At 38.8% G+C, this 17500-nt stretch overlaps 1 protein-coding gene across 1 annotated transcript in view; it reads right to left on the bottom strand.

Moving 5' to 3' along the window:
* The window catches only part of Pfas (phosphoribosylformylglycinamidine synthase), a 72006-nt gene that overhangs the window by 25074 nt on the left and 29432 nt on the right, over positions 1–17500 (bottom strand). The window contains exon 3 of the mRNA XM_071716910.1: positions 9777–10492. Within this exon, the coding sequence (XP_071573011.1) occupies positions 9777–10492 (716 nt within the window). The remainder of the gene's footprint in view (positions 1–9776; positions 10493–17500) is intronic.

The following is a 17500-nucleotide window of genomic DNA, read 5'->3' on the forward strand; positions in this document are numbered from 1 at the left end:
TTAAATGCGGCACAGAGGGCCACAAAGCCGAAAGCTGCACCGGTCAACAGTGCTGTGTTCTCTGTAAGGACCATGAAAGCAAGGAGACGAACCACGTACCTGGAAGCAGAGGATGCCCAGTGTATGAAAAGGCGTACCAAGCCCTTCTCCAAAAATGGCGCTGAAGGTGCTACAGATCAATCTCAACTGCGAAGCAGCACAGGACTTGCTGTCTCAGACGGTGCGCGAGGAGAAAGTAGACGTGGTCATTATTGCTGACCAATACAGGAACCTAGACGGACTTACCTGGAAGACCGATGCGACAGGCTCAGCAGCCATTTGAGCATGTGGGAAACATCCCTTCCAGGAGGTCATGGAAGACCCTGAGGATACCTTCGTGAGAGTGAAGATAAGCGGAATGCACTTCTACAGCTGTTACATGCCGCCGAGCATGTCGCAAGAAGACTTTGAGAAAGTACTTGATCGACTCGTTGACGACGCAAAAAACCGCAGCCCAGTGGTCATCGCTGGTGATTTCAACGCCTGGGCAGTGGAATGGGGCAGTAAGGAGACGAAGAAGAGAGGGCAGGCACTCTTGGAAGCGTTCTCCGTGCTGGACCTCACGCTGCTCAACTGCGGAAAAAAACCGACGTTCGTCAGGGGAAAAGCCAGCTCATGGATCGACCTCACGTTTGTCAGCAGTGGCCTGGCCAAAGGCAATAACTGCTGGAAGGTCTCTAAAATCTACACACAGAGCGATCATCGTGCCATAACTTGGAGAGTCCCACGAGAGCAAAGGCCCAAGAATCGACAATCAAATAAGAGCAAGTTCACCGGCTGGAAAGTGAGCGTTTTTGATACAGATGCCATGCGTACCAGCGTAGAGGGCAGCTGTGCTGAGGGGTTAACCGCCGAAGAGAAAGTGGAAGACGTCATGCGAAAGGTGGCAAATGCCTGCGATGCCGCCATGCCAAGAAAAGGAAAAGGAAACCTGCACACGCCTGTCCATTGGTGGAACGACAAAATCGCGCAGCTCCGCACAGAATGCCACAAGACCAGGAGGCTATCACAGCGAGCTAAAGGGAAACCCACCTTCCCTGAATGGGAGGAGAAGTTCAAGTTGGCGCGGTCCAGGTTTACCAAAGCTATCAAGCGTAGCAAAAGGCAATGTTGGACCGAGTTACTCAAGGTAGTTGATGAAGATCCGTGGGGAAAACCGTATAAGGTTGTCATGACTCGGCTCAAGAGCCAGTCACGGCAGCAACCCACATGCCCCGAGCAGCTTGACAAGATTGTGAGCACACTGTTCCCGGAACAGGAACCCTTCACCTATCAGGTAGAGCAACAAGACAAGGACATCCCCCCGATCAGTCGAGAGGAGTTACTTCGAGCAAACAACAGAGTCGGGAACAGCAAGGCACCGGGGATGGACAACATCCCCAACGTGGCGCTGAAGACGGCAATAAGGGCAGCTCCCGAGATGTTCCTAGATGTATACAATGCCTGCCTTGCAGAGGGAACTTTCCCAGAGCGATGGAAGCGGCAAAGACTCGTGCTCTTGCCCAAGGGCAACAAGCCACCGGATGACCCTTCATCCTATCGCCCATTATACATGCTGGATACATCGGGAAAAATCTTGGAACGATTTATCTTTAACCGGATTGAGGCCGCTGTTGGACACCTCTTAGCGGATAATCAGTACGGCTTCAGGAAGGGAAGATCAACCTTAGACGCCATCAACCAAGTCGTCGGTAAAGCGAAGGAGGCAATCTCTGGAGTCCGGTGGAAGCGTGGGAGTAAGAAATACTGCCTGCTCGCGGCTCTTGATGTTAACAACGCCTTTAATTCAGCAAGGTGGAAAAATATCTGCCTATCATTGGACTGGCTCGGCGTACCGACGTACCTCAAGAAGATGATCAAGAGTTACCTGGAAAATCGACTACTTGTGTACGATACAGAAGAGGGTCCCAAAAACTACCAAATCAGTGGGGGAGTCCCACAGGGCTCGGTGTTAGGGCCACCTCTGTGGAACATCATGTACGATGATCTGCTCAAAATCAAGCTGCCACCGGGAGCCGAGATAGTGGCCTTCGCGGACGATGCGGGGCTAGTCATCACTGGAAAGACCCTGGAGGAAATTCAGAGTACCTTTGAAGAATGCTATGAAGCAGTGCAGCGGTGGATGGGGTCAGTCGGCCTCAAATCGGCGGACCACAAAACAGAGGCTGTGCTGTTCACGAGCAGAAAGCAAGTGGAGAACATCACCCTCGACGTGGGACAGTGCACCATCACGTCTCAGCTTTGCATTAGGTATCTGGGAGTAATGCTGGATGCAAGACTCAGCTTCAAGCTCCATGTAGAGCACGCTGCAGCCAAAGCAGCTAAAGTGGCCATAACGTTAGCGAGGCTCATGCCAAACATCGGTGGACCTCGGCAACCTCGGAGGAAACTCCTAGCCTCAGTGGTGACCTCCATACTCACGTATGGAGTAGCCATCTGGGGTGAAGCCCTCAAGATCAAGAAATGTCGACGGAAGATCGCAGCAGTCAACCGGCTCAGCGCCCTCAGGGTATCCTGCGCTTTCCGCACGGTATCTGACGAGGCCGTGTGTGTTATAGCTGGAATGATGCCCATTGAGGTACTGGCAGTAGAGAGGAAGCAGCTGTATGAGAAACGAAGTAGTACCCCAGAGGAACAAGAGCAGAATAAGAAGAATATGAGACAGGATAGCCTCCAACGATGGCAGGAGAAATGGGATGCATCTGAGAAAGAGAGATGGACACATCGCCTCATTCCTCGGGTTGATGGTTGAGTGAACCGCAAACACGGAGAGGTAAACTATTACCTGACTCAGATGCTTTCAAACCACGGATGCTTCAGGGCCTACCTTCACCGGTTCAAGCACGAGGAGGCACCACTGTGCCCGGCGGGGTGCGGAGTACCGGAGGATGCGGAGCATGTATTCTTCTTGTGCCCGCGCTTCACTGAAGAGAGAAAGGAATTGGAGGACGCACTGGGATCAACACCTGAGCCAGAGACCCTCGTGGAACTGATGTTGACAACGGAGGAAAACTGGTCTGCGGTCAGCAATTTCGCCGCCGTCGTTATGAAGAGACTCCGAGAAGAAGAGCAGGAGCGCAGAAAGACAAGGATACCAGCAACAACGGTTCCTCGTAACAAGCAGTAAGGCTAAGAAAAGCTAAAAATGTGGAAAAGCTGAACAGCTGAGGCCGCCCCCGCGAAGTAATGCTTAGCGGCGGTCCCGCGGGGGCAACGTAAGGCCAATGATGATGAGGTTAGGGTTTTAGTCGGTAGGGCATACTAGCAGAGTCCGACACACGGGTCAAATAACACCCACGGTGCATTAAGCATTTCCCCCCTCCCTAAAAAAACACACACACACACACACACACACACACACACATACACACACACACACATTCTGACTCCGCCGTTTTGAATTTTCATATTATTCATCATATCAGATTTGTTTTCAGTGACCCCAAAATCTACTATCACGTGCACAAGTTACGTGTCTTCCAAGTTTAATCAGCACTTCGATATTAATGAATTTTTATCTCGAAAAGGATGCGTTATATCGAAAAATTGCAAGAGGGCATTTATACTTCAAATTTGACGCAAAATATGACCATATTTTTTTCAATTACAAATTTTAAGTTATAACTTTTTATTATGTGACTCTCTGCATTCTAGGCGCCATACTAAGGCCGCCATTTTGAATTTTTTCAAATGCGCACTCGGTATTCGAAAGCTTATATGTTTACATAAATTTTGCACCCTAGAAAAAATTTTTAAACCCTCTCAAATTTTGGACACGGCGCTGTTCCGGTTGACATGGAATGTCCCATATATGATAAAATAAAAACACTTTTACTATATATAAAATTGGTCCAATTAGCTATACGATAAGCCTATTATAGTTAGAACTTGATTCGTTCCATGCCGTACAGTTTTTCAAATTGTTTTACAAATAATTTAAGTAAAATATCTGATTGTTTAAGATCAAACTGTGTAATTTGATTTTGAAGTAAATTAAACAATGCTATAACTAACATCATCCAGTGCTGAAAATATTCATTAGGCAAATGATCAATAAGAGCTATCATACTATTATATAAAACCCGACTGTTTGTCTGTCTGTCTGTCCGTCCGTTTGTCCGCGAACTACTCATTCGTTAGTGGACCGAATTTTTACCAAAAGTATATGAAGTAGGGGTAGAATTTTCCGGGGAGTGCCATGATGTGTATAGTTTTAGGTTACCGATTTTCTGAAAACCGGTTTTTCTAATTTTTTCAAATTTTTCGGAAAATAACTGATCGAATCTCAAAGAATTACATATGAAACAGGGGTAGAATTTTCCGGGGAGTGCTATAAAGTGTATAATTTTTTAGAGAGAGAGAGAGAGAGAGACTATTTGCGTGTCTTATTACATATGTCCTCCGGGGCGAAGCCCGGGTAACCAGCTAGTAAGAGAATAAAATAACAAAAAATTGTAATTTTCGGATGCATTATAAAATTGATAATATGTTAAAGGTCTTGGTAATCGACAAAATGATTGAAGTGGTCGTATACTTGTGATAAAATTATCAATATCTTTACTCTTTTTTTTTAATATTCCAAGGATTTTTTTTATCAAACCACAATTTAATAAATTGTTTTACTATCCCAAGAAGAACCGAGTGCATGAACCCAGGTAAAACACATGTTCCAATATCAATCAGCGGCACACAAAACAATCTACTACTACGGAAAAAACTACGGAAAAATATAATTTTTACTCCAATTATTTGTTACATTTTTGTAGAATTAAATTATATTGTTAGAAAACTATACAGTATCTATGTCTGACACCTTCCGTACATCTGCTAACAATAAGTGTAAGACCTGGCCAATTTTCGGATCTGATCATATAAACAATAATGTATGATCATATATAATTAGTCAAAATTATTTTTTCTCGGGCTCTTTGTTTGACGTGTTACTATTATTCAAACGTGTAGTATACAAGTCTAGTGTACACTAGGCAGTGTAGAATTTAGTATCAAAATGTCGCTACCGAAACATCCACGTCTTCATCCAAAATTGGAGAACTTTTCAATCTTTTATTCTTTCACACAACTTATTGAAAATGAAGAGTGTGCAACTAATGGGTCTCCTCCAATTCTTTTTATTGTATATCGCCACAAATATTCACACAGATAATCGACTTATTTTGTTTAATACCACCTCTACTTAAACGAGCTCGTAAAGCACGCCACAAACCCATGTGACACCTCGTTTCGCGTGAAAAGTGTATGCGTAAAGGCAGCAGGTTCCGCCCTCCTGCGGGGGGCTCCACTATTATTAAACTAGACACATAGTGTACCTTCAAAGTACATGGGTCGGCTTTCCACGCATGAAAAGTTGTAAACCCATGTGGCACCTCGTTTTATATCGACAACATATATCAAGGTCATTGAAATCGGTGAGGTTGCCCGTAAATTGCAAACCCACATGTAATACCGTACAACAATATTGCTATTATTACATTTAAAAATCGATACCTCGAAAACTATGCATCGTAGCGCATTGTGATTTGCGGCATTCTTTTTCTCAGTGAAAGATCTATCAAACACACCTATCAAATTGAGGGGCCCCGGAAATAACATTATCCCCAAATTATTAATTAATCAAGAGTGAAAATATAACATAGGACAAAAAATTATTAATTAATCAAAAGAGAATACAAAGGTACGTACCTATGTATTCACTTTTGATTAATTAATAGTTTCGACTACACCGAGTCATCTTCAGCCATAATATAATTTAAATTAACAACATATAAAAACTTGGAAAGGTCAGACGATAGAAAGACATATATAAAGTATTTAAAAAAATTAAATTAATAATAATACGCTGGGAGGTCACCAATAAAATTGACATGAAAAACCACATCACAGTTTGAAAACTAAATTGATACATAACTGAAATTTGTCGTTGCATATATCTGAAGTCAAAGATAAAACGGAGATGGAATCTAGTCAAATCCATAATTAACTCCTCGTTCGGAATCAAATCCATAATTAACTCCTCGGCGAGAATAAATCGAGTCCAAGAATTAGAGTCCACAAAATGTTGTTCGTTCTGATTGTGTAGTCAATGTATAAAAAAAGGTTATATTTGTCAAGAGAATTAAAACGTAATAACTTTTAGTGTGCGATGAGATGCTCATGTTCGTGTCAACGTCTGCCAGGTGACTGTATATACTGTTGCACTGTTATTTATTTATTTATTTTTATATTGTATGTATACATTTTTATATGTTTGACCGCTCTACAACTCTGCTCACCCACGGAAGTGTCCCCCTCCGATTTTGATGAGCTTTTGATTATTTTAATATGTTGTTCTCTAGATGAAAATAAGGGACACGTATTTTTTTTTACGTGCCCATACGCGTGTTTAAGGGATAAAACACCCCTTTGAAAAAAATCGGCTTACCTCTTTCGAGCCGAATATCTCCGAAACTATAAAAAATAGAAAAAATTTTTTAAGCAAAAGTTGAATGGTTTGAAGAGCACTTTAGAATAATGACAAAATAAAAATTTTTGAAGTGAAACTTCTATGGGCGCGATTAGGCGTGTGAGCGTTACGGATGACCGTCAGATCCGAGTATCACGGAAGTGAAAACTCTACTATAGGCGCGATTCGGCGCGGGAGCGTTAAACCCATATCAGGGTGCAGTCCCACGTAGAGGAAAAAGCGGAACAGAAAGGACGTATAGTAAGGGGGTAACCAATCACTTTCATTTCGTTTCGTTTTTATATGACTGGGTTCCCCATGGACGATATTTTACAAAAAAAACAGAAAGAATTCTAACCTAAAATTTACAATAATTTTGAATTATCTTTCCGTAAAATATATTCCATGAGATTGTTCCATTTATCATAGATATATATTATCTTATAATATTAATTATTTCTATAAAGTTCTATAAAGTATAATTATAATAAAAAATGATTTTTAATATTACGTATTTCCGTTTTTCTTGGTACATGGGGAACCCGGTCATATAAAAACGAAACGGAATGAAAGTGATTGGTTACCCCCTACTATGCTTCCTTTCCGATCTCAAATTTAGTAAACTTTGCTTTGATTGGTCAAATTTCAATCCAATCTCAATCCCAATCCGTAGTCTGATACGGGCTTTACGGATGATTGTCAGATCCGAGCGTCACGATCACGTAGACTCTGCGTGTATCTTGCGTGAGGTGATGCGCTATTCAAACGACTTATGTAGAGACGCTTTAACGCGTAATTTGACTTTAGCCTAGTTTATATCGATGTTTCGTTTCTAGAGTCACAACAAATGGAAACAGATTAATATGTCACTTTTCAGTCGAAATGCCTTATTTTTTCATCTCTATCCTATTCCTCACATTTAGGAAGTTTTACTTCTGCCGCGCGTGGAGGCCACGCACACATTTTTTTCTATCTTTTATATTTTCGGAGATATTTGACTTGAAAGAGAAAAGCCGATTTTTTTCAAAGGGATGTTTTATCCCCTAAACACGAGTATGAGCACGTATTAAAAAAATACGTATCCCTTATTTTCATTTAAAGAACAACATAGGGGAGACCGGGGCAAACTCGACACGATTTTTTTAAAGGCAATTTTCAACAATTAAAATTTTCAAGCGAATTCAATGGTACATACACATTTAAAGAGTGTTCCTTTAGGTACAAAATTGCTTAAGAAAGTTTTGTATGTCGCTTAGTTTTTCCCTCAGGAAAGGAAAAGTGACGCAAAGACAAATTTTCAAATTGAAAAATGCCGGGGCAAACTCGACACTTTGCCTGATCGACACAATTTAATTTAAAACTTATTTTTTATTATCTGAAAATAAAAATACATTGTTTATCGTATATTTAGAAAGTACAAAAATTCGGAAAAGTAAAACAATCATTGGAAATAATGAGAAAAAAATGTTGAACTTTTACAATTATCTTCATCTAAACTCATGTCTAAAAACAATTAATAAAGGTAAACGCGATTGGACATGCGCACATATTTGTCATGAGCCATACGGCTGCATGACAAGCATCGCTTGTTATTAGGAGCAGACGAAACGACATGGTATCAACTTTGCCCCGGACGTCGTTTTTCACTTTTGTCACTCCAAAAACATAAAAATTTTGAAAATATGCAAAAACGATTATCGAATTCGTATAGAGCCGCATCGACTTTCCCATCAAAATCACTTGCCTGTAGATTCGCAAGAGTAAAGCTCGAAGAAAGAGTAGCAATTTTCGAGAGATCAAGAAAATTACTTTTCATCATTAAAAACGCTTATGTCGCATTAGAAGTTATACTATAACTCTGATTGTCAGCAAATTCCGTTGACACTGGCACATAACGCATTTACAGTAAGAAAGGCAAGTTTCTACGATAGATTTAAATTGGCAAAAAGCCTAGTGTCAAGCCTAGTATTTGCCCCGGTGTCGAGTTTGCCCCGGTCTCCCCTACTAAAAGCTCATTAAAATCGGAGGGGGACACTTCCGTGGGTTTCCTTGTCAGTCATTTGACAGACGTGACACGAACGAAGAGCATTACAACGCACATTGAAAGCTATCACATTCAACTTTTCTTGTCAAATATATAATAAGTGATAACAGACTTCCAAATTACACTGTTCCTCTAACAATTTCTAATTGTTTATACGATTTTTTTTAGAACTTTTTTTACATATTTTGATTATCTAACCGAAATCAATAACATTTTTGACGACTTTAATTCTTACTATTTGACCCGATTTGTTCTCACTTCCGACCGAGGAATTAATTATATGAACATTCTAACCGCGGACTACGTTTTATCTTGGTCTTACACTCGGACATTATATAGATCCAACGACTATCTAGTTATGTATCGTCATGCTTTCAACTGTAATGTGGTTTCTTGATCATGTTATTGGATTTGCGACTTTCATCTAATTTTCTCTGTTTACTCTGTTTAAACGCTTGACTCATTTCAATCTGTTCTCTATGTTACGTTAAAGTATTAAATGTTTAATTTGTACGGCTGAAGAAGACTTGGTGAAGTCGAAACGTACCAATTTATAGTATATATGCAAATTAATCAAGTAATTATTTAACATCTATTGTTCATTAGCCCTTTTTCATTTTTATTTTTGTACATGAGCGTGTTCACTCCTTGATTAATTTTTATAAATTTTTCCGCCATTTTAAATTTTGAAATTTTGACCTCAGATTTAGATTCAACGACTCAAAAAATCCTCAGAAAGCACCTTTTTCATAATTTTATTAACTCTTTCGTCAAAAGCATTTTTTACCCACAAGCATTTTTTTCACCTAACAGTCAAGGGGTTAATAAATATGTACAAGATTAAATGCTCTTTAAGTATTTCCTATAACAAACAAAATTTAGAATTTTCAAAAATTAAGAAAAATAATAGATACTTAAAAAATATATTTATGAAAGAACTAAATTATTATAAAAGTTAAAAACCATTGAACATTTATTTTAAATATTATTTCCTATTGACCATGTTTGCTTAAAAATGTAAAATTCGATCTTTCATAACAAAGTATTTCATTTTTGTAACGTGCGAAAAAACACGTTTAGAAAAAAATGTGGATATTTTATTACGAATTGTCCTATAATATATGTAAAGCTCATGAAAATCGAAAAGCAACACTTGCATCTTTTTCGCTATTAATAAAAAATAATATAATAATATAATGAAAAAAAATATATAAATAATAACATAAAACATACCGCTTGCTAGCTATTGAAGGAAGCCGTAAAACTCTGTCCAACGCGCTAAGCACAGTTAATCCATTAGGCAGTTTCATTGGAAATCTCTGCAACGGCATCTCACGTAAATTAAAAACCTTGCAAGGCATTTTTCCAAGAATGACCTCCAACTCTAGGTTTACTGGATGCTTACTGCTATCTAGGTTTTTGTCTTCGTTATTTAGATATTTTGAAATATCGCAATTCTCTTCCTCAGAAACAATGATTTTTCCATTTCCCGTAACAGTGCCGACAAAATTGATTGGACACTTTTCACGCGCAGCGATTTTCTTCAACAAATCGCTGTCCTCCGGCTTACATAAAATTGCGTCGCTCTCTTGGTACTCCGCACCCCAAAGCTCCAACGTGCTGATACTGGGATCACCAAGGTCAAAATTTCTCGTGAAGATAACAGCACCGGCAGGCTCCACTAACTCCTTCAAGACATTTCCGTTGCCACCAGCGCCTTGATCATGAATGCTAAGAATCGGATTATCATCACCCATCTCTGCACACGCGCGCACAACGCGATTCAATTTTTGCTCCATTTCGGGATCGCCGCGTTGCACAGCGCCGAAGTCCAATTCCATGCTATTGTCACCTTGCACTTCCATAGAACTCGCTGAACCACCACCTACACCAATTCGATAAACAGGTCCACCAATCTTAACTACTTCCATACCTCGCTTTGCCGGAATCTAGGACAAAACATAGCAGTTATATTAATAGTAATATATAGTATATCTATACTATTATATAAAATTCTTACGGGTGGTGTATTTGAAAGTTTTTAACTTAAAAACTATTGGACCGAATTTTTACCAAAAGTATATAAAATAGGGGTAGAATTTTCCGGAAAGTGCTATAGAGTGTATAGTTTTTCGTTACTGATCTTTTTGGAAACCGGTATCAGGAATTTTTCCAAATTTTCGGGAAATAATTGACCGAATCTTAAGAGGTAACGCCACTCTAGAATTTTCAAAAAATCGATTTTTTTTGCTTAAACGATGCTTTAAGGTCTTAGAAATAAGGTACACTTGGTTTCAAAGCTCGGAAAAATCTCTATTATCCCTTTTTCGTAATCCGTCTGCCGGCGCGGAATGCATCTGTGAATGTTAACTGAAACTTTAAACGCGTTTTTCTCGAAATCGCTTTTTTAAAATCGGGCGGAATCAAAACTCGAACACCTTTTATCCGATTGACTTGAAATTTTGAGTGAAACTTTACAATAACATTATCTTTAGAAGTACCTATGGATTTTGCGATAAGTTGAACAAAACTTTTTTTATAAACAATTTTGTGCAAAATTTTTTAGCGAAAAATGAAACATTTTTTTCCAACATGCACCATTCTTACAAAAAATGATATTTCGCAATTCCCATAGGTACTTCTATAGAAAATCTTATATATTTTTCAAAAATCTTTGAATTTTTGTTCCAACTCAGAAATTATAGGAGCTTCGATTCCGCCCGTTGGACGACTTCCGCAAAAAGGCACTTTGGATCAATAGCTCTGGCGCCGCCATTTTGTCAATAAAAAATTAATAAAAAAAATTTTTTTATACTTTAATATATAGATAATAAATAAGCCATGTAGTATGGAAAAAGTTTTTTTCCGAAGAAACTGCGCCCTCCGTGCAAGATAGGATCTTGTGCGGAAAAACTGGGCTCCGTCTTTCGGAAAAGACGTTAAACCGTTGGTCCAAAGGAAAGGGATGAGTGGGATAGGGTTGGGTACGTCCCTTCAAAAACGCCGTAAGATACTAGACTGTGAACCCTACGGGGATATACAGTAAATAATAGTTTATATAGATAATAAATAGAATTAAACCGATTTTCATTTATGATTATTGTATTTCTGAAAAAAATTATCAAAAATTGGCTTTTTATTGAGACTCTAGAGTGGCGTTACCTCTTAAAGAATTGTATATAAAACAGGGTTAGAATTTCCCGGGAAGTGCCATAAAGTGTATAATTTTTTGTTATCGATCTTTTGGGAAAATATTAAAAAGGATGATAAAGAAGAAAATTGTAATGTGGTTGTGGAGGCTAATAACAAATTAAAGGATTATAATAGATTGTAGAAAGGATGATAATCATGAATAATAATTGTACAATTATTTAATATAATTATACTGAATAAAAAATATATTGTGCAATTTTAAATATTAAAAGGAATTTTTTTCAATTATATATATCTGTAAAAGGAAAAATATCTTATCTAATATAAGATTATCATTAAAAATTTGGATAAATGGAAAGAAAAATTTGCACATTCATGATTTTGCAATCTACATAGATAAGATTATCATTAAAAATTTGGCATTTTTGTGGATTAGTGTGTATGTATGTTTGCTTAACTACTCATTCGCGTTAGTGGACCAAATTTTAAAGTGGTATATATATGAAATAGGGGTAGAATTTTCCGGGGAGTGCCATCATGTGTATAGTTTTTCGTTACCGATTTTCTGGAAACCGATTTTTCTAATTTTTCTAATTTTTCGGAAAATAATTAATTGACTGAATCTTAAAGAATTATATATGAAACAGGGGTAGAATTTTCCGGGGAATGCTTCTACATTAATCTACCGATTTATCGATTTAGTTAAAACCGGTTCAAAAATTTTATTAATTTTTCGAGGCTGAATTTAATTGCCACGATGTGTATTATTTTTCGATAACAATTTATTTTTTTTAAACCGGTTCAAAAATTTTATTAATTTTTCGAGGATGAATTCAATTGCCACGATGTGTATTATTTTTCGATAACAATTTATTTTTTTATGTAGGATAAGTTGCTGGTTTTACATATTATATGTCAACAGTCACTTCAATTCGTGGCTTTCGTGACTGTCGCGAGTGATAAAAAAGTTATTGCAGTTTTCTTGAAATCGAGAGAGAGAGAGAGAGAGAGAGAGAGAGAGAGAGAGAAGAGAGAGGGTAAACCAAGGGATGATGTCGCTGATCGGTTACGTCATGTTTAATCCTTTAAATATATTAATCATGTTTAATGAAAACATTTTATGCGGTCCGATTTGAAATTAGAGGCATTTAGTTATGATTCAAATTACGAATATCAATTTCATCCGAGAGTAATAATTGGAAAATGGATCCAATATGTGATCATTGTCCAGCAAAATTTTAAAACTTAAGCACCTAGAATGTGTTATTCATGCGGAAAAGTTAAAATACCGTCTTTAAATCAACCACCCGACACACTCCTTATGTTTGTCCACAATAAGGATATTGAAACACAAATGAAGTCGTTTTAAGAAAAACGACTCCCGGGCGAAGCCCGGGTAACCAGCTAGTGTATACATATAATAGTTACACTAATAAATATGCAGTAGATCGTCCTGCTATATAAGTCTTTTGACAAAAAAATGATTTTTAAAGAAAAAGATTGTGGTAATTATACAGAAAGAGGGCAACCTCATGTATAACCTTGAAGGTCACTTAGGAGAGTGACCTTGACCTTGATATAAGGTGTCGAGTGACCTTCAGAAGGTTTTAGCCGGCTGTTCAGATATTGCGCTCGAATTCTTTTCGCGTTTTGCAAACGCCCGATCGTTTCATTCAGATGGCGCGATGCGCGAGTCGCCACTCTCAAAGCGCCCCCACCTCCTTCCTCTCTCGTTAGGTGTCATGGCCGCACTTGCTGCGTTTCTTCGAACGAGTCGAGTACGTTACCTCTTTCGTGACGGATTGATCTCAGCGGCGCGTGTTCTGGAGACTAACCGAGCGAGATTCGGATCACCAGGGAGAGCTCACCGCCAAGAAAAGGAGAACTGCGGCAGCTGGCGTCCGAGAGGAAGGATCGAGGCGAGGAGTCCGGTCCAGCGAGCGGGGCCCTTCCGAGATTCTCATTTGGGACGCCATATTTGAAGATCGACATTGATCGTAAAAGTACAAGGGCCTCTGCTAGGTTTCACTCTCGTCTTAAGATCTGAGACTTACTTTCATTCTTGTGGCTCTGGCTTGAAATTCTAGTCCAAGAACCGATCTTATAGACAAATGCAGAGGCCCCCCTCTCTTTTCATTTTCTTACTTACATATATATGCAATGTCGGAAGTGTGAGGCATATGTATAATATATACACATATACTAGGAATTGGCAAGAAAGAAATTCCATTTTTCAGAATTATTCACGAAAGTAGTAATAACAACAAATTAAATTTTTATTAAATTAGCAAATTAGTAATTAGTGAATAAATTACTAATGACGTAAAAATTAATATTTAGGCAAAAATGAATTAATTTTTATTAAAAATTGATAATTAGTAGAAATAAATTCTTTATTGTAAAAATAATTAATATTTTGTACAAAATAAATTACTATTTATTTCAAAATTAATAATTGGTGGAAAATAACGAATTTTTTCAATAATGAATAATTAATCTCTGGTAAATTACTTATCTTACAAATTATTTTGAAATCAATAATTTTTTAATTATTGCATTAGATGGTACACAATAATTATAGTTTTATATATATATATATATACAAACTTTTGTTTATAAATTTGTTTTTACAAATTTTTTAAAAATCAGTACCGTCATAACAGACGCTTCTGGGATTTAATTTTGTCAGTGACGTTCAGGACAGACGCTTCTGATTTTTATTATAATCAGTACCGTCCGAATAGACGCGCTTCTGCTATTTATTTTATCAGTACCGTCTCGAGAGACGCTCTTGATTTTCATTGAAACCAATACAATCAGAACAGACGCTTCTGGTATTTATTTCTAATTACTATTTTACATGCAACCAGTACCATCGGATTAGATGCTTTTGGTATTTATACATATAAACCAGTCCCGTCAAAATAAACGCTTCTACACACAGGAAAATGTCATTCTACAGCCAAGAAAAGCAATTACTTATTTTATTTTATTTATTTTAAGTAATAATTTTCTTCAATAGAGAATATTATCTTAATAATAGCGATATACTTGGCACAAGTCTTAAAAAAGCTCATCATTTTATGCTAAAAAAAACAAGAATTTATTCTTCTTTCAGATTATTATATTAAAATATTATATATGTAGGGGAGACCGGGGCCTAACCGTCGCCGGGGTCTAAACGTCAAATCAAATATCTCGGAACCTGTATATTGTGCGAACTCGCTATTAACGTTGTAAACGCTGCTTATGGTACCCATGTAACCAACGGAGTTTCGGCAGGTTATCTGCCGTGTTATGATTTTTACGAGGGCAAACGTGTTTTCGGAAGGTGAAAGTGAAATTTTCTGCGCGTGGAAATTTTGTAATATCTGCAATAATATTTGCTCTCCAAATCTCAAAGTACATGATTATAAAGAGTAATGCATGCTGAACACGAATCCAGTGTAGTTTTTTCATTATCGTTGATGTCTAATATTTCGTGGGCGATCAAACCTGAAACTTGTGCTTGGGGCCTATCCGTCAGTAAGCACCCGGGATTTATCCGTCAGTCTCGTCACTGTGGCGCGCCGGGCGCACGACTTCGGCTCACGGCGATTTCAGGTTAGGTTTCCCTCGAGCGTGATTCTGTCTTCCCTTGCACGTGCGTCAGTTTGTATAGGAGGGAAATAGTACGCACGTATCGTCGCAAAACGGGTGTTTTGGCCGACCGAAAAGATGGCGGACCGTTGTTTTTGAGATCGCTCGCGCTCACGGCACGTCGGCGAGGTACGGCGAGGCACGGCACGGCTCTGAGATCCCGCGATTTCCGCGCGAGAGTTGACATGCCGCGCGCGCGGTAGATCGTCGTTGTTGGTCGTTGTGTCAGTGACAGTCGCGCGTGCGACCGCATCGTCCAGCGTTCGCACGTCTCGGCGTCATTGTCGCCGGCGTTGTAGTGGTGGTGGTATCGGTGGTGGTCGTCATCGTCGTCGTCGTCGTCGTCGTCGTCGTCGTCGTCGTCGTCGTCGCCGGCGTTGTAGTGGTGGTGGTGTCGGTGGTGGTCATCGTCGTCGTCGTCGTCGTGGTGGTCATCGTCGTCGTCGTCGTCGTCGTCATCGTCGTCGTCGTGGTGGTCGTGGCCGTCGTCGTCGTCGTCGTCGTCGTCGTGGTGGTCGTGGCCGTCGTCGTCGTCGTCGTCGGCGCGTCGAGGAATCGGCGCGAGGACGCCGTCGAGTCGGTAAAATGGTCGCGCTCCACCGCGAGCTTTTCTAACCCCCCTGTCGCTATTTATCGCTCCCCCGCGAGAAACGCGGCTTGATTAGGTTGCTCGAGGGTCCGCGCTGATCCTATGGCACCGGAACGCCGTCACGCGTGTTCCCCGTGGTTGCCCGCGTTGACAATATGACGTGCCGTTGGGGAGTTTACGATTTGGTTAACCTCTGTATTCACGTGCCTAAATTGTTTTATGGAATAAGTAAAACAATTATTTTTTAATAAATTTTTATATTTTTCTCTTAAAAAACAATTATTAACATGTATCCTATCATTTTTCGGGCTTAGATGTATGTATATGTGTTGAAAATGCAGTGTGACGGATAAACCCTGGGGGGGTGACGGTTAAACCCCGGCATTTTTGAGATTTCAATTTTTGCACCGTTGTCGTTTTTGCTCTATACCGGTTAAACAAAGCGACGTAGATAAAAATTTCCTTAATAAATTTTGTAGCTAAAGGTTCACTCTTTACAGTGGTATACCACATTTAACTTCAATTATTTATTTTCTTGTTAAAAATCGGCACCGAAAAAAAACTGACGGTTAGGCCCCGGTCTCCCCTATATATTTCTTTTCAGTAGACTGTATATAGTATGTAATCCAAATTTTTGTATAATTAAATATTCTTGTTTGAAGTACTAGACTTGCTAAGCTGTAGAATATGTTTTGAGTAAATGTGATGCTTGTGATGACTTTATGGTAGATTTGCGGATATATGAACTTATCATACTCTTATCAAATACTCTTAGAACAAGTAATATTTACTTGCGGGTAGTATATATTTTTCTGTGTGTAGTATTTGTTTCTATTTACTACTTTACATGCAACCAGTACCGTCGAAATAGACGCTTCTGGTATTTATGTAAACCAGTACCGTCCCACATAGCAAAAAAATATCCATAGAATGATTTGATTTGATGCCATTTGGATCCAAACTAAAGACTCATCCGTAGGATTATCCCATGTAACATTATATATTTAGACATCCAGTCGATATTGTTGGGATCCAATTTTGTTATTTAATTACATCTTAGGGACATTTATTGTTGGATATCATATAAACGGACATATAGGCATCCTCAATACATCCTAAATATATCCTCAAGTTTTATGCAGATAAACCCTGGATATCCGAAAATCTCTTGAGATTGCTATGCGGGGTTAAAATAGACGCTTCTGGCATTGTAACTACTTTTTTACATGCAACCAATACCGTCAGAATAGACACTTATTCTGATATTCATATATGTCAGTACCGTCAGAGTAGACGCTTCTGGCATTTGTAACTACTATTTCACATACAACCAGTACCGTCAAAGTAGACACTTCTGGCATTTGTAATTATATACTATTTCACATGCAACCAGTACCATCAGAATAGACGCATCTGGCATTATATTATTACAATTATTGGGTGTTCTTCTGAATGGACCTCCCCTCCGATTGGGATGAGGTTTTGGAGATGATTTTATTACAACATCTAGAGATTATTTATTGATGTCCTATCTTCGGGTTTTCTATAATTTTCTAAATTTTAACCTGACAATCAT

The sequence above is a fragment of the Temnothorax nylanderi genome, unplaced genomic scaffold (genome assembly GCF_030848795.1).
Source record: "Temnothorax nylanderi isolate EJ_2023f unplaced genomic scaffold, tnyl_v1.0 TNYL_tig0196_pilon, whole genome shotgun sequence".
Lineage (NCBI taxonomy): Eukaryota > Metazoa > Arthropoda > Insecta > Hymenoptera > Formicidae > Temnothorax > Temnothorax nylanderi.